Below are 17,916 nucleotides of genomic sequence, written 5' to 3'. Positions count from 1 at the left end.
TACATAAATTACGTAATCTGTTGCCGGAAGTATTTTTACCTCGGTCAAGATTAACACTTACGTATGAAACCAGTAATTGAAACATGTCCCTCATACTAGGATGTAGAATGTCACACTGGATATAATCAGCATCGGTTCCAATACGGCTATTGAAATCTCCAATATGTAATGTGTATCCCTCTTTAAAGCTTCCAGCCAAAAGAGACACTAACTCATAGAAGAAATCAATCACAATTATAGATTGTGTATTACTGTGAACTTGCTTGGGATATATATACACACTACACTAGTAAATCTTTATCTAAATTCACTACAGTTTTGTCAACCTGGAAAATTACGATAGTATCGGAAAGAACTTTGTCAATAGATATATGTGGTGGTCACAGTTATTCATTCATGTCAGCGAATAGGAATCTTTATCATAATGGATATTTCAAGTAAAAAATATTGTCTAGAATATGGTTGTTAAAAACATAACTGAGGTAAAGATTTGTTTTTTTTTTTACTTATTTAGATGTACGGTCAGCTTCTATTTACACTTGTATGCTACGTTCAGTAGCTAAACACAATAACTAGTATTCAGTGCATTATACTCGAGGGACTGTATTGTGGGAATTTCAATAGCTATAGACCATCAGTAACAGCTATGAATTATTTTAGCCAAAACAAACCATACCATTAGCAAATGTTTTTGCACAATGGAAGGATCTGACAGCCATGTCTAATTGTCATGTGAATGAGGCACTATTGCGTTTTCATGAGTATGTCCAACACTGTTGTTAGCCTGTGGATAATCATTAAGATGATGACCCAAGCATCAGTCGGTTTTCGCACATTTAAAATGTTGACCTAATGTCAGTTTTTAAGTCTGTAATGTAAGCTGAGGAAATCAAAATTAGCTGGGATAAATACCGGATCACACAATAGTAAGTATAAGTTCGTAACACAAAGCTATAATGTAACTGAATTTATGTTATAAATAAAATAACAGATTACACAACGTCTACATTAAGCGCGACTTCTTAACACAATAATGTTACCAGAATGTGTTACAAAAGTGTTCGTGTCCATGGCAACGGACTTGATTTACACGGCAGTTTACATGTATTACAAAAAGTAATTCTAGCATTCAATTATAATAATTGTAGGCAGTAATTGGACAAATTACAATCTCTTAGTTAATCAAAAAGATTACAACAATAACACTGAATTTTGTATTAATGAAAATAGATAACAAATTCCTAAATGTTCTGCGGATTAATTGTGAAATTAACGTAGTATAAGTTCAGATATGTCTCCATAATAGTGATGCAAAGACCTAATACATCTTAAGTGGACTTTCAATAAAACATGAGGAAAGACAAGCGACGTGACGGTAAATGGACTGCTTAATTGACGGAAAACCTTATGTGTTTTACAGTGATTCTTCAAATTGTATGATATACTTGGCGTTTTTTCTCAAAGAGAACATTGCAATATATCGAGTCAGTATCACAATATACTTATATATATAGTATTATATTTTCTTCAGATGCTTTTATTTGCAGACTTGAGGATCATTGTGAAAGGCTCTGAAAACGGACAGATCGGTTTCAAAGAAAACTTTTTGGTCTTTGGACAAGACCTGAATACTCGCCAAATGACAGGTATTTTTCCCATTTTTAATATTCTGTATAGAGCTCAACGCATTAGGCCATTCTCATCGGATTTTATGTGCATTGTAATTCACGCAAGCAACAGATGAGGTATTGCAGCCCATAAAGATATTTAATTCGTGAGAAAGTTAAATAAATACACAAAATGTTAAAACAATATGACAAACATGGCTTATTATGTATCATCTCAACATTATTTGAAATATCTTAAATTCATTTAAATCTTTGACTTTCTAATACAACTAACGAACACAAAATGGTCCAAAGCATAATCACACACATAACAACAGCCTATCTGCCTATTCTGCTGATCTTTACGCATCCGACAAAATAATGTTAAAGTATGTTTTCTTTCAGAATGCAGTTTTTTCCGCAACTCAACAAGATACAAAATACTTTCCTTCAAAAGCAAAGTGCCATTAACAGATGAAGTAGTTTGAAGAGGAGATAAATGACGAATATTGCTCAATCTGTATGTGGACATTTGAAACTAGGTTTCATATCGGCCTTTGATTGACGTACACTTCACAAGAGTAACCATGTATCTGTCTATTGTTCGAGTTATCCTGATCAACATAAGTTTACAAACCTTTCTTGGTCACAACAATATTATGATAACAGGTGCCACTAACTATGTTAAGATTCTTTGGAATGATCTTTTCGTTAAAGGTTCTTATAATAAGTTTATTCGCCCTGTCATAGACCACAATGTACCTGTAATTTTGGAAACAAGACTAAACCTTGTAGCCATTTTGGATGTTAACGCTGTAGAGGAGAAACTCACGACCACTGCTTCTTTAGTTCTAAAATGGAAAGATGAGAACCTTTCTTGGGATCCAGATGATTACGGCGGTGTAGAAGAGGTATTGTGATTTCTTTTTATCTCAGAATCGCTGATATTTTGCAAACCTATATGTAATCTGTCCGCAAACTTGTCGAGAGATCTTCATTTTGCTTCGTCTCTATTTCTTATTTCCTGGGGTTTCATCCGCCGTGGAGGTGTTCTACAGTTCTTCAGAAAAGTTAAAGATTGAATTGATATGAGTGTCGATGATAGCAATACGCAGTGCACATAAAAATTCGTATTTCCATTACATTTACTATGGAAACTACTTGATGTCATCCGAGTAATAAATGTGCAATTTAAATGAAAAAAATCTAAGTGTATTATGACACCGTGAATACTACCACATGTTTCATTACATCATTTACAACTGCGTGGGAGTTTAAATGACAGTTACCTCTATAATCACTTTTCGTCATTTTTAACGATGATAAATTGACTTTGATTTCAACTTTTACACTACTTCCATCACTGAAAGCTAGGTAGCAAACCTGTTTGTATAATGTGTTAATAGTTACTCAAGATAAACCTCTTTTTATAACCTTAATCTACACCAGGTAATTGTAGCTGATCAATATAAGAAATATCAAATGTTCATTCATGCAAAACAATGAAATGTACTGTTTTTATTACGATATCAAATGCTTATATACTCAATGAATACCTGAAAATAATGCAGTTACATTTATGCTCTGAAAATACATCGAGAACATCCCGTTTATTGACCTGAATTGAGTCATATTTTTCATTATTTCACTATCTTTTTGACACTATTACTTACAAAGCCACATTTAAATATAGTTGTCTTATTTTCTCCCATACTCACTTTCCTTTCTTAACCTTTGGGGTATTTTAGCACGTTTTGGTAATTCACCTTTCGACAACGAACAATGAGGGTATTTCTTTAATTTTATGACGTGATATGTTAGGGGTTGTCATAAATATTATATAAAAAATACAAATTTACAGCGTTGGGTCGCCCAAACCGTAAATATGACCCAATGCCATTGTTTCGCTTGTCATTTACATTTTAAACCTCGCCTTGAGTTCCACCAGAGGGATTGACATCAAACTTGGTTTTGAGGTAGTCCTGACAAAGAGTGATTTTTAGGTAAATAAGAAATTAATCTTTACCAATATGAAGGTTTTACCAAAATTATTCAAAATCAAGGGAACGTTTTGAATCGATATACACAAGTATAATCATCGTAATGAAATTAACACTGTAGACTGGAAAGCACATTAACCGTTGGATACGGTAAACGGCATTCCAAGCTGTGTGTAATCCTCAGTGAAGAAATAAAGAATAAAACTAGTTTAAAATTGACAAAATATAGTTAATGTTCTATAGATGAAAAGTATACCAAACAACTCGTAGGTTTGCGATGAACACATATATTGTTTTTGCACTTGCAGCTGTTGATACCCCAAACCGAAATGTGGACACCTGACATGGCTTTGGACAACAATTTCAACAAGATGAAGGGATTAGGAGATGGCTTTGTTTTAATCAACGTAAAATATGATGGATCTGTTTACTGGGAACCTTATGAAGTGTTTGTTACCAAATGTGCAATGAACATCGAGAATTTTCCCTTTGATATTCAAATCTGTCATTTAAATGTAGGCGTCTGGACCAATGAAATCGACAAGGTATTGGTGAGGCTTGATCAAGATGAAATAAGTTACGAATATTTTCAAGAAAACTCGGAATGGGATATAATTGGACAGGAAACCCAAATGTTCCAAACGACAACTAGAAACTCTATGATAGAATTTTCCCTCAAAATCAAGCGAAAACCCCAATACTACCTGTACAACATCGTCGCTCCTATTCTTATGCTGTCCATATTAGCTGTATTTACCTTTGCGATTCCAGTGGAAAGTGGTGAAAAACTGGGATTCTGCATGACAGTATACTTGGCATTCGCTGTGTTTCTCACAATCATAAGTTCTTCACTTCCTGTCTCGTCCGTTATGTCTCTACTTGGAAAGTATCTTCTATTTCTCTTAATCATTGGAACGCTGATTGTGATGATTTGCACACTTGAGATTCGAATCCACTTCAGACGTAACTCTCGTAGAATACCAGGCTGTGTGCAAGGTCTGGTAAGACTGAGCCTCGTACTTCAATGTAGAAGTTGTCAACGTCAGAAAATTGACTATGACAAAGAAAAAAATGATTCCGAAGAAAATGCGTCACGACATCAGTCTGTTCAAATTACATGGATGGATGTTTCCTCTGCTATTGACTTTTATTGTTTCTGGATATTTCTTGTAACAGTTACCACAACTACACTGGTATTATTTTGGAGAGGCTTTTGAATGGAATCGCCAGAGTTGAAATAGAAGTAAGTTAGTATTTAGTGAAGACAATGTTTTATTTAATGTTTGTATGGCTATTGGCTATTGACGGCTATTGGTTGTTTGTACATTATGTAAAGGTTTTCAGTTTACGTATGCTTATATTGATTTACTCACGTCTCGATCGGTCTTTATAGACATAGATGAAGAAATCGCGCTTAACATGAGAACATCAATGGACTATTGGTGATATTGTGTTGTACTTTCTATTGTGTTGTAATGTATGTTGTGCTGTTTACAATTTTTCTTCTCGCATCTGTTAGGATTGTAAAAGGACATGAATATGAAGGGGTACCAACAGCCATGTCATATCAGGAGCAAATAGAATGGAGATAATGATATCCTAAGTGTAGCCTCTTCCATGTTTCCCTTATAGAAGGAACTTAGTTTCCTGCTCTGTCAGAGGAATGGGGTAAAGCAATATGAATTAAAATACAGATACTAACTCTCTCTCGAATTGCTCTCGGTATATAATCTGACAACACCCTATAAGGACCACGTTGTGTTTCCGCTCTGTTACTCCGCTCTGTAAGTGGGGAAAAGGATAAGACTTTAATTATTTGACTTGTAAATACGCGACGAAATGAAAAGATCACGCAAACTATGTATCCCCCCTTCATTCACGTTTAAGATTCGTTAAGCGGTAATTTGAATAGCCAATACAAGGGTTCCTTAATGGATGTTGTCAGATCGAATGTGAAAAGGAAGCAAGATGTAAGATCTAAATTTATATCAGCTTTTCGTCATGTTAACGGGAAAATCGAAGCTCTACATTGACTTTTAAACATGTGCGGACAATAAAATCTTAAAATGAAACTGGAAAAATTCATTTTTCTTTCTTTTCCTCTTTCAACTATGTTCGAATACGCAGGTGTATAATAGAAATATAGAGGATTCCCTTTTTTGGCTGGATATTAATTCTCTTACGAATGTGTTTTTGTCAGTTTTCGAGTACTTTTTTTAGAACACGCTTCCGATAAGAACCTTATATTGAACTATACCGACGCGTGAAAGTTTCAAAGAAATATACGGACGACGAAATCTTAATAATGATTAATGAATATATGAGTTTCTGGTTGACAACATTTTTGTCGAGTTCGGTGGTAACAACAACCTATCGGCACACCTATCTGAACTACCAGTGCCCACTCTGTTGGCCGAATTGTTTTGGTTTTTTACGAGGCTGAATTCATTGAAGAGATTACCACAAGTCAGTTCACACAGACCTTGCAAAGTCTTTCAATTTCACATTTAGATATATTTATAACGTCTTTTCTTTAATTACCGAGAAATAAAGTGACCATGATCATCATATCTACCCACCAGAATCTGTAATCAAGGACAAGACAGCCGCTTATCACGGTCGTGTCAAACAACGAAACCAACTCAGACAGCTTCCCAGTAAGCTGCATGATAAGCGTGATGTTTGCAATTTCTCTATTCTTATTTACTTTTTTTCAAATTTCTGGGTAATAAAATCCCTGCATTCCCAGGCTATGGTGTTTACATATCGCAGTTGATTCGATATTCCAGGGTATGGTCAACATCAATGCCTTAGCATCACTGACGAGTCCTTGAAGGACCGAACAGCTGTATGATGCAATAAAATGCATTGTAAGGTTGTACTGTAGCTAACACTAAAATTTGTATTACATGTTACTCACTTGTCTTTCAGCTAACATGTGGTAGACACTGCTGGTTGACTTACAATCCCCGAGGTTTGCCGTAGACTGCAAGCCACATTTTAATTCATTTGATTCAGAATATACACTTTCACTTGACGTTGTTCTAAAATTATCTGATATATGAAAATGCAAATATTTGCTGAATCATGGTGCTAGTGCACATCCCCATTTAGATTTTTTTTTTTACATTTCTTTCAATCACTTTGGATTTTAATCCTATGCATCAATTCAGTTAATTGTTTGTTTCTCCTGTATCATAGTCTAATAGGTGCTATTCACTTGTGTGACTTTAGTTCAATCTTTGAAAGGTTTGATTGCAATGGCATTGCAGTGAAGAGAGGTAATGAATATAATGTAGTTCGAACATAATGGGCTCTTAATTATTTCTGTATAAAGCAGCATTGAAACGTGAAAGCCAAAAAACTACGTATTTCTAAACTCGATTTCTGACTTGCCATCCAGACAACAACCGACTCGCTTTAATCTATCGGTGGTAATTCATCTGGCCTACATTGTCCAAGATTGCTTTAGATAAGAAGCACTATTTTGACAATGGGTATCTTTGTCTAGACTCGGCACTATAATTGAATTGTTTATTTTGTTATTAGGACAATCAATATTTACTTAACCTGCATTACATTTCATTGTCTGTAAATAAAAATTGATAATACCTTTACAAATATAAACGTTTTTGACCTACCGATTGCCACCGGTATTTGTTTACATAGTAAATAGATCCTATATGTTAGGAACATCAAAAACAATGTAAATTTCAGATTGGCATCCATTAGGTTCTCAATACGTACGTGGCCTGATTGATAAGTTGTGAGCCTCATGTTGAATGGTTTGACTTTCGGTGGACATAACGTATTATTTTTAACATATCCCCCTTCAGTATCTATACACTTTTGCCAGCAATGTTAAATCGCCTCAATGCCACTTTAACGAGGACCATCAGAAAGTCCTCCACTGCATGTATGTCATCAGCATCTGACTGCAAGTGAGCACCGTAAATGGTGTTTTTCAATTTCGGATATTAACACGAAAGTCTGATGGAGCGAGATCAGGCGAATAAGGCGGATGCTCAATCAATCTTAATCCATAATCGTTAATGGCAGCCACGGCAATGACCGACTTTTAAACAGTGGCATTGTTCCGCAGCGCTTGAGTTTAATATTTTCTCTTCCTAGGGAGTGTTGCATAATATGTGTCATTCATTGTTTGTCCCCTTTGCAGATTATCTACCATCAGAACACCATCAGCTTCCCAATCAAACGAGGCCATAACCCCTTCAGCTGGAATAGTCTTTTCTGGCAGGGTCAACCATGGTGCTTCCACTGCTCAGACTGCTGTTTGGCCTCTGGGGGAATTGATGGACAAACGTTACCAGGATCTGCCTCCAAAAGTTTCAGATTAGCACGCGACAAAGTTCGCCTAGTGTGCATTTGACCAACTGTCAACTTCTGGGGTTGCAACAATGACAAGACTTCCAGGACAGGAGTCATTTCCAAGGTTCTGCCTGTCACTCTTAAATCCGCCACCAACCATTTAACTATAGCATATGAAGAGGCACCATTCCCTAGTGTTGCCTCAATATCAGTATGGATATACTTAGGTGCTACAACTGTCTTATACAAATATTGAATCACTGTTCTATCAGCGATTTTGTCCATTTTGCAAAAACTCATTTGCACACTTTATTTAGAGTATTACCTCTTCGACATGAACTAACCAAATGACACCAGTCTTCCGGTGCACAGCCTTAAATTGTCAGTGAATAGTAGAGCTGACAAGGGACATCCCTGTTTAACTTCTTCAATACAAAGCTCACAACTTATCAATCAGCCCTCGTATCATAAAACATTGTCGACAAATCGGATATATTAGTCATAATGCGTTATAAAAATCTAGCGTTTCAGTCTCACTTCAGATGGAGAGTTATTTCAAATGAAAGCCTAGCTACAGTTGTGGTAATGCACAACGCATCAAAAACTTCGTGCGCACACACGCACTATACAGTCTCGACCGTACAACTGAGCGATAAGATCGCACATTTTGTGGTATTTGGGAAAAATGGTTGGCTAATATTACAGATTGAAAAATCAACGGAAAACTTGTGTACTTATTACTAGATAGTGATCACAGGAATAGTACAATTATTTGGTGATTATTAAAGTCAATTTCAATTCGACAGTTTGCAAAATATCACTTGATCCGGCATTTATCCGGACGTGTCAGGTTGATGTGCCAATTTGTGGCAGGAAAGCCGATGACAGAATGACAAAGTAAATAACTAAGAACGAGAAATCATACACAAATCAGAAGTTAGTTCTCAGTTTACATTAAAATCACTATTGAATGAGACATTTTACTTCCCAGTACGATGGATATCTAAGTAAAGGGATATTTCGCTGAAGATCTTAAAACTAGTTATAGCCACTAATTATATAATAATGTGCGAAATTTTGAAAATGAACAAAACAACAAACTAATACCCCTAATTACCAACATGACAAACTAGTACCCCTAATTACAAAAATGGCAAACTAGTACCCCTAAATACCAAAATGACAAACTAGTACCCCTAATTACAAAAATGACAAACTAGTACCCCTAATTACCACAATGACAAACTAGTACCCCTAATTACTAAAATGACAAACTAGTACCCCTTATTACCACAATGACAAACTAGTACCTCTAATTACCAAAATGACAAACTAGTACCTCTAATTACCACAATGACAAACTAGTACCCCTAATTACCACAATGACAAACTAGTACCCCTAATTACTAAAACGACAAACTAGTACCCCTAATTACCAAAATGACAAACTAGTACCCCTAATTACCACAATGACAAACCAGTACCTCTAATTACCACAATGACAAACTAGAACCTCTAATTACCAAAATGACAAACTAGTACCTCTTATTACCAAAATGACAAACTAGCATCCCTATTTACCAAAATGACAAACTAGTACCCATAATGACCAAAACGACAAACTAGTACCTCTAATTACCAAAATGACAAACTAGTACCTCTTATTACCAAAATGACAAACTAGCACCCCTATTTACCAAAATGACAAACTAGTACCTCTAATTACCAAAATGGCAAACTAGTACCTCTAATTACCAAAATGGCAAACTAGTACCTCTAATTACCAAAATGGCAAACCAGTACCTCTAATTACCAAAATGACAAACTAGTACCTCTTATTACCAAAATGACAAACTAGTACCTCTAATTACCAAAATGACAAACCAGTACCTCTAATTACCACAATGACAAACTAAGACCCCTAATTACCAAAATGACAAACTAGTACCCCTAATTACCAAAATGACAAACTAGTACCACTAATTACCAAAATGGCAAACTAGTACCCAAAATGACCAAAACGACAAACTAGTACCTCTAATTACCAAAATGACAAACTAGTACCTCTAATTACCAAAATGACAAACTAGTACCACTAATTACCAAAATGGCAAACTAGTACCCAAAATGACCAAAACGACAAACTAGTACCCATAATGACCAAAACGACAAACTAGTACCTCAAATTACCAAAATGACAAACAAGTACCTCTTATTACCAAAATGGCAAACTAGTACCTCTAATTACCGAAATGACAAACTAGTACCTCCACTTACCAAAATGACAAACTAGTACCTCTAATTACCAAAATGACAAACTAGTACCTCTAATTACCACAATGACAAACTAGTACCTCTAATTACTAAAATGACAAACTAGTACCTCTAATAACCAACATGACAAACTAGTACCTCTAATTACCACAATGACAAACTAGTACCTCTAATTACCACAATGACAAACCAGTACCTCTAATTACCAAAATGACAAACTAGTACCTCTAATTACCAAAATGACAAACTAGTACCTCTAATTACCAAAATGACAAACTAGTACCTCTAATTACCAAAATGACAAACTAGTACCTCTAATTACCAAAATGACAAACTAGTACCTCTAATTACCAAAATGACAAACTAGTACCAATAATAACCAAAATGACAAACTAATACCACTTATTACCAAAATGACAAACTAGTTTATCAAATGACCAAAATGACAAACAAGTACCTCTAATTACCAAAATGGCAAACTAGTACCTCTTATTACCAAAATGGCAAACTAGTACCTCTAATTACCGAAATGACAAACTAGTACCTCCACTTACCAAAATGACAAACTAGGACCCCTATTTACCAAAATGACAAACAAGTACCAATAATAACCAAAATGACAAACTAGTACCTCTAATTACCAAAATGACAAACTTGTATCTCTAATTACCAAAATGTCAAACTAGTACCTCTAATTACCAAAATGACAAACTAGTTTATCAAATGACCAAAATGACAAACTAGTTTATCAAATGACCAAAATGACAAACTAGTTTATCAAATGACCAAAATGACAATCTAGTACCTCTAATTACCAAAATGACAAACTAGTACCTCTAATTACCAAAATGACAAACTAGTACCTCTAATTACCAAAATGACAAAGGGTCCTCTATACTAAAAACATAGCCATTCTGATTTGTCAAGAAATCTTATTACAAATTATGTATTTAGTTGCATATTGAAACATATTCGGCAATAACTAAATTTCTTTCTTTCACAGAATAGTGTCTTTACTTAGTCCATAGCTAAAAGAGACAATAAATTCACTTGAAATACTGACGATTTTCAGGAAATGTCCGAATGATCAAAGTAGCAATAATCAAGACATATTGATAAATATATAAATTATTGTAATTCAAAATTTTAACGAGTTGTCATTTCTCTGACTATCCATCCACGATTACATCCCATCTGATTAGTCTTTGTAAAACATTAATATCCATCATATCTTCCTATAGTCAGAACGATTAATGAACTCTGGTTAAATAATATTTCTATACGTCAAACATTGTTTTGATATCTTTCAACTGGAATCTGATTAACTATATTAAACAACGAGTCAGCATTGACCTGGCAACAAAAGCTGTTCGACTGTATGAATACCAAACACCTGAGGGGCTCTTGTCTGAGACAAATCACGACCACGGAGTTCTGATCCAACGATATACTCCATCCCGAGGCGCTCTTGTGCCCAGCTAATTACGGTATCCATAGCTGGAGTCGGGACATTGACAATCACGGCAATTCCTTTAAGAACTACCAATCCGAACGGGATATCTTCACGGGTATAGCGATAAGAGAAGTCAGGAACATAACCTCCTCCTTCCGCATCTTTCATTGGATGCACCAGGCCGTTGTATGCTTCATTGGTCTGAAAGGCACGCTTCAGTGAACTTCCATCCTTCACTTGATCGGCATAGTATTCCTTTATCCAGTCCTGAATATGAGTAATCGGTGAAATATCAAGGGAAGTTTTGTTTTTGATAGTTTGAGATATGAGTAATACTTCCTCGCTGATTTGAGTCAACAGGTCTGCCTGAGCGTCATCCATTCCCTGATAAAACAGCGGTTTTTCTGTGAGAGGTTTACCATTCCAGTTCCTCCACTTAACGTACATAATTGGAGGATGAATCATTGTTTTCGCCATTAGATTCACGACTAAACTATTTTGTACTACATTTAGACGTGGCTTGTCGCCAATCAGCAGCTGGAGTGTGCTAATACAGTCAAACGGGATGTTGCAACTTTCACCTTGCACCAAAGCAGTTCCAACTTTCTCTTTTATACCAAGAACCTGGGCATGCGCACCAAACTCAATTATTCGACATGCCCATGGAAGCGTTTCTAGCACAGCTAGAGTACACTGTTTTGCCTTGCTCCCAAATATATGTGTAAATTGAAAGTCTAGACCAGGATGTCCTGGCATGCCAACTATGAACGTGTTTGGTCTACAGTATGGTAGAATAGCTTGCAATACCGGGCCATGCGCATATGACGGAACAACGATGACTATGACGTCAGCTTCCGGAATCACAACTGCTGGATCCTTTGTGATCAAAGATGGTTTTGACTTTAATTGAATCGATTCCGCAGGAAAGGATACAACCATATCGCTTTTCATGGTTTGTGTCCATCTTTCAGCTTCGTCTTCAAATATTGTCAAAACACTAACGTGAGTGTCTGCACGAGTAGAAGCAAGCGTTGAGAAAACGTGGGCGCCATTTCCACCACCACATACCACAACCTTCAAAGGCGAAATTGACATGACGCTGAAAAAAACAAAATTGTAACTTATAAAAATGTATGAAACAATGGAAATTAAATATTTTGCTTACTGAACAAAATTGTTCTTAAATATTTCTATCGATTTAAATATTTCAAATCTGCATAAGAAATCTAAGACAGGTCCAGCGCTATATTTGCTTAACTGACGTTAAGCTATGCCCTGACAGCAAACCAGGTATGTTTTGTAATCACAGAAATAAAAAAAAACGAAAATAAATAAATTTAATCGTAGATGTAACAGAATTCATATTTGAATTATGAGCTTGTATGTTACAAGATATCAGCGTTTGGCTGATAATCGCACCGTTTTTTCTTTTTCCCTAAAACCAAATAATTATTATGCAACATTCAAATTTTAATCAAAAGTAGATTACGGCATATGTACTGCTCTCCGATGCATTATTAGAATTAATCAACGTATTTTCAGTATCGGGAAACAGACACGATTGGACATGGTGGGAAGCCTTATGGAAGTATACCATATTTTCTTGCAACCTCTGAAGGTGCTTCCGCCATATACGCAGACGAAACAGGCATTTATCCGTCGATTAAAACTACTTTATGATTGACGAGGATCAACACTTTGTACCGCGATTTGCATTTTTGAGGGGGTGAAAATATGGACGTAACACTCAACGGCAAATTGTAATGTTTCCGTTCAAAGTGCAACAGTTTTAAAACGTTGAAACAGATTTTGAAAGAATATTTGAAATTTATTTGATTTTTCGTTCTCGAGATATATATCACTTATTATAATCCTAGACTGGGTTTTGGGATTCGAGCCGAGACCGGATACGTTGTACGCCAGCGATCAGCGTCATTAAGAGTGAACGGCGTGATGTAAACGTGAAAATTAGGCGTACAGCGACATGAAAACTGCAAAGTACACGCCGTGGGGACAAGGTTACGGGCAATGTATACCGCCACAAGTGATTTCGGCATAGTCGTCGAGTTACGCATTAGACACGACAGCGTGTTTCAACCGGACAGGAAAATGTCTACCGAGCTAAGTCTTCTTATCAATTTCGTTCATCAAACACACCCAAGCCCAAGCCTCAAATCATTAAAGAGACTTCTCTTAATTACTATGTAAATATATCTCTAGTTTGAGTCTTACAACGTTACATGATACTTTGATAATTACATTTTGTTATGATTTGTCAAGAACGATTAAATAGTCAATTAGTATTGTATATTTAAGTATAATATGACATTAATTGCGAACATGATGCCTGAACACTGCTTTAAATGATGATATTTCAGAATAAAGTTAATGGATAATGTTTTAAACATTTAACATATGTACAAGGTATATCACATAATATAAGACATGTGAGGAGGAGTAAGAGGAGGAAGAGATATTACCATATCTGAGATAATACATATATATTCACATCACCGACATATTGCCGTTGTACAAACCAGCCCTCATAATGGAAGGCACGCCGAACTGGAAGAAGAGAGACAACTCTTGCTGTTTGTAGCAGTCTCGGTCTACTGACTTCACGTTTGTTTCGTGCTCATCGTGGTATACACGTTTGTACGTTAATACCTTTAATACCTTACATATCTGTTCATGTAAAACGAGATAACACAATACATGCTTTCCACTTACAATATACTCAATATAGTGTTGCTCCAGGTGGACAGTATGTCAGTAACTCTTCACGACCACTCGACGAGAACTGCTTACTATTATGTCAACAAACCAGTTTTCCCGATAGCCTTGATAATATCTTAAAAAGGTATAGTTTTCGTAAAATTGTATTTACAAAGCTACTTAACGTGCTATTCCGATAGATTATTAATGGGATATTCAGTATTAAGTGATTTCTTTCCTATTTGTTCTTTCTGGGTTTTTTTAAGTTTTTTTTTTCCTAATACATGTACATTTAGATATATTGTTCTCTTTACAACTTTAAACAACACAAATGTTCATCAGACAAACAACACTTAGAAGTTGTTATTAAGGTTTTTAAAGACACCAAAACCCTAATTGTAAAGAAATAAGTAAGCTGTAAAATAGCAGAGAAAATTTCCGGAAAATTATCTTTTCTTCAACGTCAATAAAGTCTATTTATAACTAAAATGGAGAAATCATTGGATTTTCAATTATTTCTTTTAAACATATTTAAAAAAAAACTAGATCAAGTAGGTTTTAATTTAATTTCTATCTTGTAATAAAACAATGAAAAACCAGATATCAAAATAGCTTGAAGTTTTCACTTCGTTTTGAGAATACATATCACTCCCTTTTCCAAGGACACATCATATGACCGTTCAATAGATAACACTACAGCTGTTTTGTATACGTGTAGATACGGGAACACTTACCTATATGACAGAGGACACGTACCAACCGGACTCCATAGTGATGATAAAGAGATAAATTTTGAAGCCGAGGAAGTGACTCGCCGGAACAGAAGTGACACGCCAGAACACTGACGTTCGTCGGTGAGACGATACTCAGACACGGGAGGAGTCACGGAGACTGAAAACCGGTGAATCATATCGACTAAGTGAAATCCACAGTATCAGAAAGCAAAGTCAAAACGTAGATGTGGAGGTGCACAAACCCTGTAATTCAATAATTTTCATTTACATCTGACGGTTTCCGACTTGTCAACTTTATTATACACGTACATTCTGAGCCGTACTACTATTCATACGAATTAAAACACGCAACGAAGAACAATTGAAATATCCTAATAAATTATGTAATGTAATGTTCATATGTTATCGACGTCACTGCCTCTGTGCGCGTGATAAACATACACATAGCAGGACCAGAATATACAATACTATTACAACCCAGTATGAAAACAGTGAAAAACAAAAAAGTACACAAAAATAATAATAATAATAATAATAATAATAATAATAATAAAACAAATAGATAAAAAATAAATAAATAAATAAATAAATAATACTTTCGTTCAATTTCAGACAACAAGAAAATAGTCTACTGATAAATTAATCGCTTTCCTCTGTTTAATTTAATAATGTCTATCAGACGGTTAGAACATGGAATACAATAGTATTATACAGTATGCGAAGGATGTTATGTACATAATTTTACAAAACATTAGCTAAATACGATTATATTTCTCATTTCGTTTGTTTTGTAGATAAAAATGGCCAAGTCAAGTTTAAATATATTCGGTCTAACATAATATTTCCTATTCTAAAATTTTGACCTAAGTTCAAAATATAGACAACATTTCACAATAAAATGATCTTCATTTTCAATTTGATTACAAACAACAATAACGTATTTCTGGAGGCATTAGATTTGGACGATGCCACCTTCCCGCCTCTATGTTTAATCATGGAGATGCCACTCGAAACTTTGTTAAAGTTTTTTAAAAAATAATTTGTTGTTAACGCAATCAAGATACCTCTTGTTACCAAATTCATTTGAAAAAAAAGTACACTACATGTGGCCCTTGGTGACCCTACAAGTTCACTATGCCAATCTTGTTTAAACACGTTCCGTACTCTAGTCTGAAATTATGTTTAAAATATATCATTATCTCCAACGCGCTGTTAAAATCAGACATAACCAAAACCACGAGTACATAAGACGTGTTTCAGTAGTTAGGCCCAATTTATGATACGAGAAGTTAACACAGGATAAAGCAATCCAAGGAATAAAGCATAGACATGTTTCAGCGATAAAGTAATATTTTTGTAGAGTTTTGTCATGTTGAAACAATGAGTTTGAACTTTGACCTGTTGAATTCAGCTGGGCTTCCGAAAAAGAGCCTCCCGGTGTAAAAACAACCCATAAAAAGGAAAACTTTTTAACTATCTGCAACTCTTGAATTCTCTGGTATTCTTCCTCCTTTTTTGAAAACCATCACTTTAGATTTTTCATCATTAAATCCCAGTTTCAATCGTTTACAATAAGCATCCCACATGTTCCATCCATTTTGCAAACTAGTACCGGAACTCGCTACCAAAGTGACATCGTCAACTTATAAAAGTATAAATAATTTGAAAAATCCTTTCGAAGCACTCTCATATCCATTCATAATAAGTTCGTGCTCAAGGTCATTCACAAACCTGGCAAATAAAAATGGGGATACACTTTCCCCTTGTTTTACCCTGTCATACATTCAAAATCTTCTGAAACTTCATCTCTAAATTTCACTCGTGCTTTAACCGAATAATACATGGGCAAAAAATCTTAAAAAATCACAGCTCATCTTGTTATTTCGCTTAGTCACGAGACACTGAGAGTTCATGTATTTGATGCGATCGCGATTATCCTTACACCGGCGTGCGCGCTCGTTGGTTGGTTGACATGTTTCCGTCTCCGCGACTCCTACCGTGTCCGGGTATCGTCTTACCGACAAACATCAGTGCTTTGGCGACGTGAGGTGGCGATCTGCATCCCCTTCCCCCTCTCCCCCACGCCTGTAGCGGTGAACGTTTTGATTAGGCCAGCTTTAGAAGACGGGTCCAGGGCCTAATAATACCCGCTTATCGTAACTCTAGCAGTTAAAACATGTCGAGAAGCTGCAAAGAAGAATCGGGACCCACCTAGATTTAATTTATGTATGTGGATTTGTTTGTTTATATAGTTTTATTGGACTTGTCCAGGATTTAAATTGCATTTCTCTAAGCATGATGTCTGGTTGTTTGTTATGAACACATGGATTTTGATCTATGTGTTTTGTATCTCCCCATGTTCTTTGTACATAAACAGACCCTCTCTGTTTGCCCTACCTGCGGTTAGCGAGTCCACATGCCACTGACCAAGACCTCAAACTCGAATCCGACTGGATGATCAGTTCATTTCCGTTGGACCGGGAAGACTCACCTTGATCTGTTACGAACAAATTAGTAGTATGACTAATATTTCAACTGACGAAAATAGGCGATGTGAAAATAAACCACGCCACGATAGTTTTGTCGTGTGTTATTGTTTTAAGTGCTATATACAACGAGGTTTATTTACTCATAAGGTTTGTATGAATTTTGTTATTGTTATTTAATTTTAGAGTCATTTTTTATAAAAAAAAAAAAAAAAAGATACGTAAAAGCGCGTGTTTGCTTGTGTGTGTGTGTGTTTTTTTTTTTTTCTACGTTTTCAGCAGCGAGCATTCCGCTCGTTCGTGAAGTGAACAGTGTTA

General features: G+C 35.5%; 2 protein-coding genes across 2 annotated transcripts; one reads left to right on the top strand and one right to left on the bottom strand.

The window, feature by feature from the left end:
* Positions 1-1,350: 1,350 nt before the first annotated feature.
* On the top strand, positions 1,351-7,997 carry LOC132552705 (neuronal acetylcholine receptor subunit alpha-6-like). The gene is made up of 5 exons (XM_060216897.1): positions 1,351-1,375; positions 1,548-1,646; positions 2,325-2,518; positions 3,916-4,608; positions 7,785-7,997. The coding sequence occupies exons 1-5, from the start codon at positions 1,351-1,353 to the stop codon at positions 7,995-7,997; spliced, it is 1,224 nt and encodes a 407-aa protein (XP_060072880.1).
* Positions 7,998-11,021: 3,024 nt separating this feature from the next.
* LOC132552709 (opine dehydrogenase-like) lies at positions 11,022-14,450 on the bottom strand. Its single transcript, XM_060216902.1, has 2 exons — positions 14,394-14,450; positions 11,022-12,762 (listed from the first exon to the last, which is right to left on the bottom strand). Exon 2 carries the CDS (start codon positions 12,756-12,758, stop codon positions 11,553-11,555), a length of 1,206 nt encoding a protein of 401 aa, XP_060072885.1. The 5' UTR covers positions 12,759-12,762; positions 14,394-14,450; the 3' UTR covers positions 11,022-11,552.
* Between the last annotated feature and the right edge of the window lie 3,466 nt (positions 14,451-17,916).

The sequence above is a fragment of the Ylistrum balloti genome, unplaced genomic scaffold (assembly GCF_031769215.1).
Source record: "Ylistrum balloti isolate Yb309-2 unplaced genomic scaffold, AGI_CSIRO_Ybal_v1 Utg370270, whole genome shotgun sequence".
Classification (NCBI taxonomy): Eukaryota; Metazoa; Mollusca; class Bivalvia; order Pectinida; family Pectinidae; genus Ylistrum; species Ylistrum balloti.
The sequence above is the reverse complement of the archived record's forward strand: the minus strand, read 5'-3'. Positions and strand labels throughout refer to the sequence as shown.

What these genes read in the sequence shown, in the direction of transcription:
- LOC132552705 (XM_060216897.1), top strand. Translation starts at nt 1,351, where the DNA reads ATGAGGAAAGACAAGCGACGTGACG. An exon ending in ATTACGGCGGTGTAGAAGAG is followed by an intron (nt 2,519 to 3,915) that starts GTATTGTGATTT and finishes TTGCACTTGCAG; the next exon opens with CTGTTGATACCCCAAACCGA. An exon ending in CAGGCTGTGTGCAAGGTCTG is followed by an intron (nt 4,609 to 7,784) that starts GTAAGACTGAGC and finishes TCCCCTTTGCAG; the next exon opens with ATTATCTACCATCAGAACAC.
- LOC132552709 (XM_060216902.1), bottom strand. Translation starts at nt 12,758, where the DNA reads ATGTCAATTTCGCCTTTGAAGGTTGTGGTATGTGGTGGTGGAAATGGC.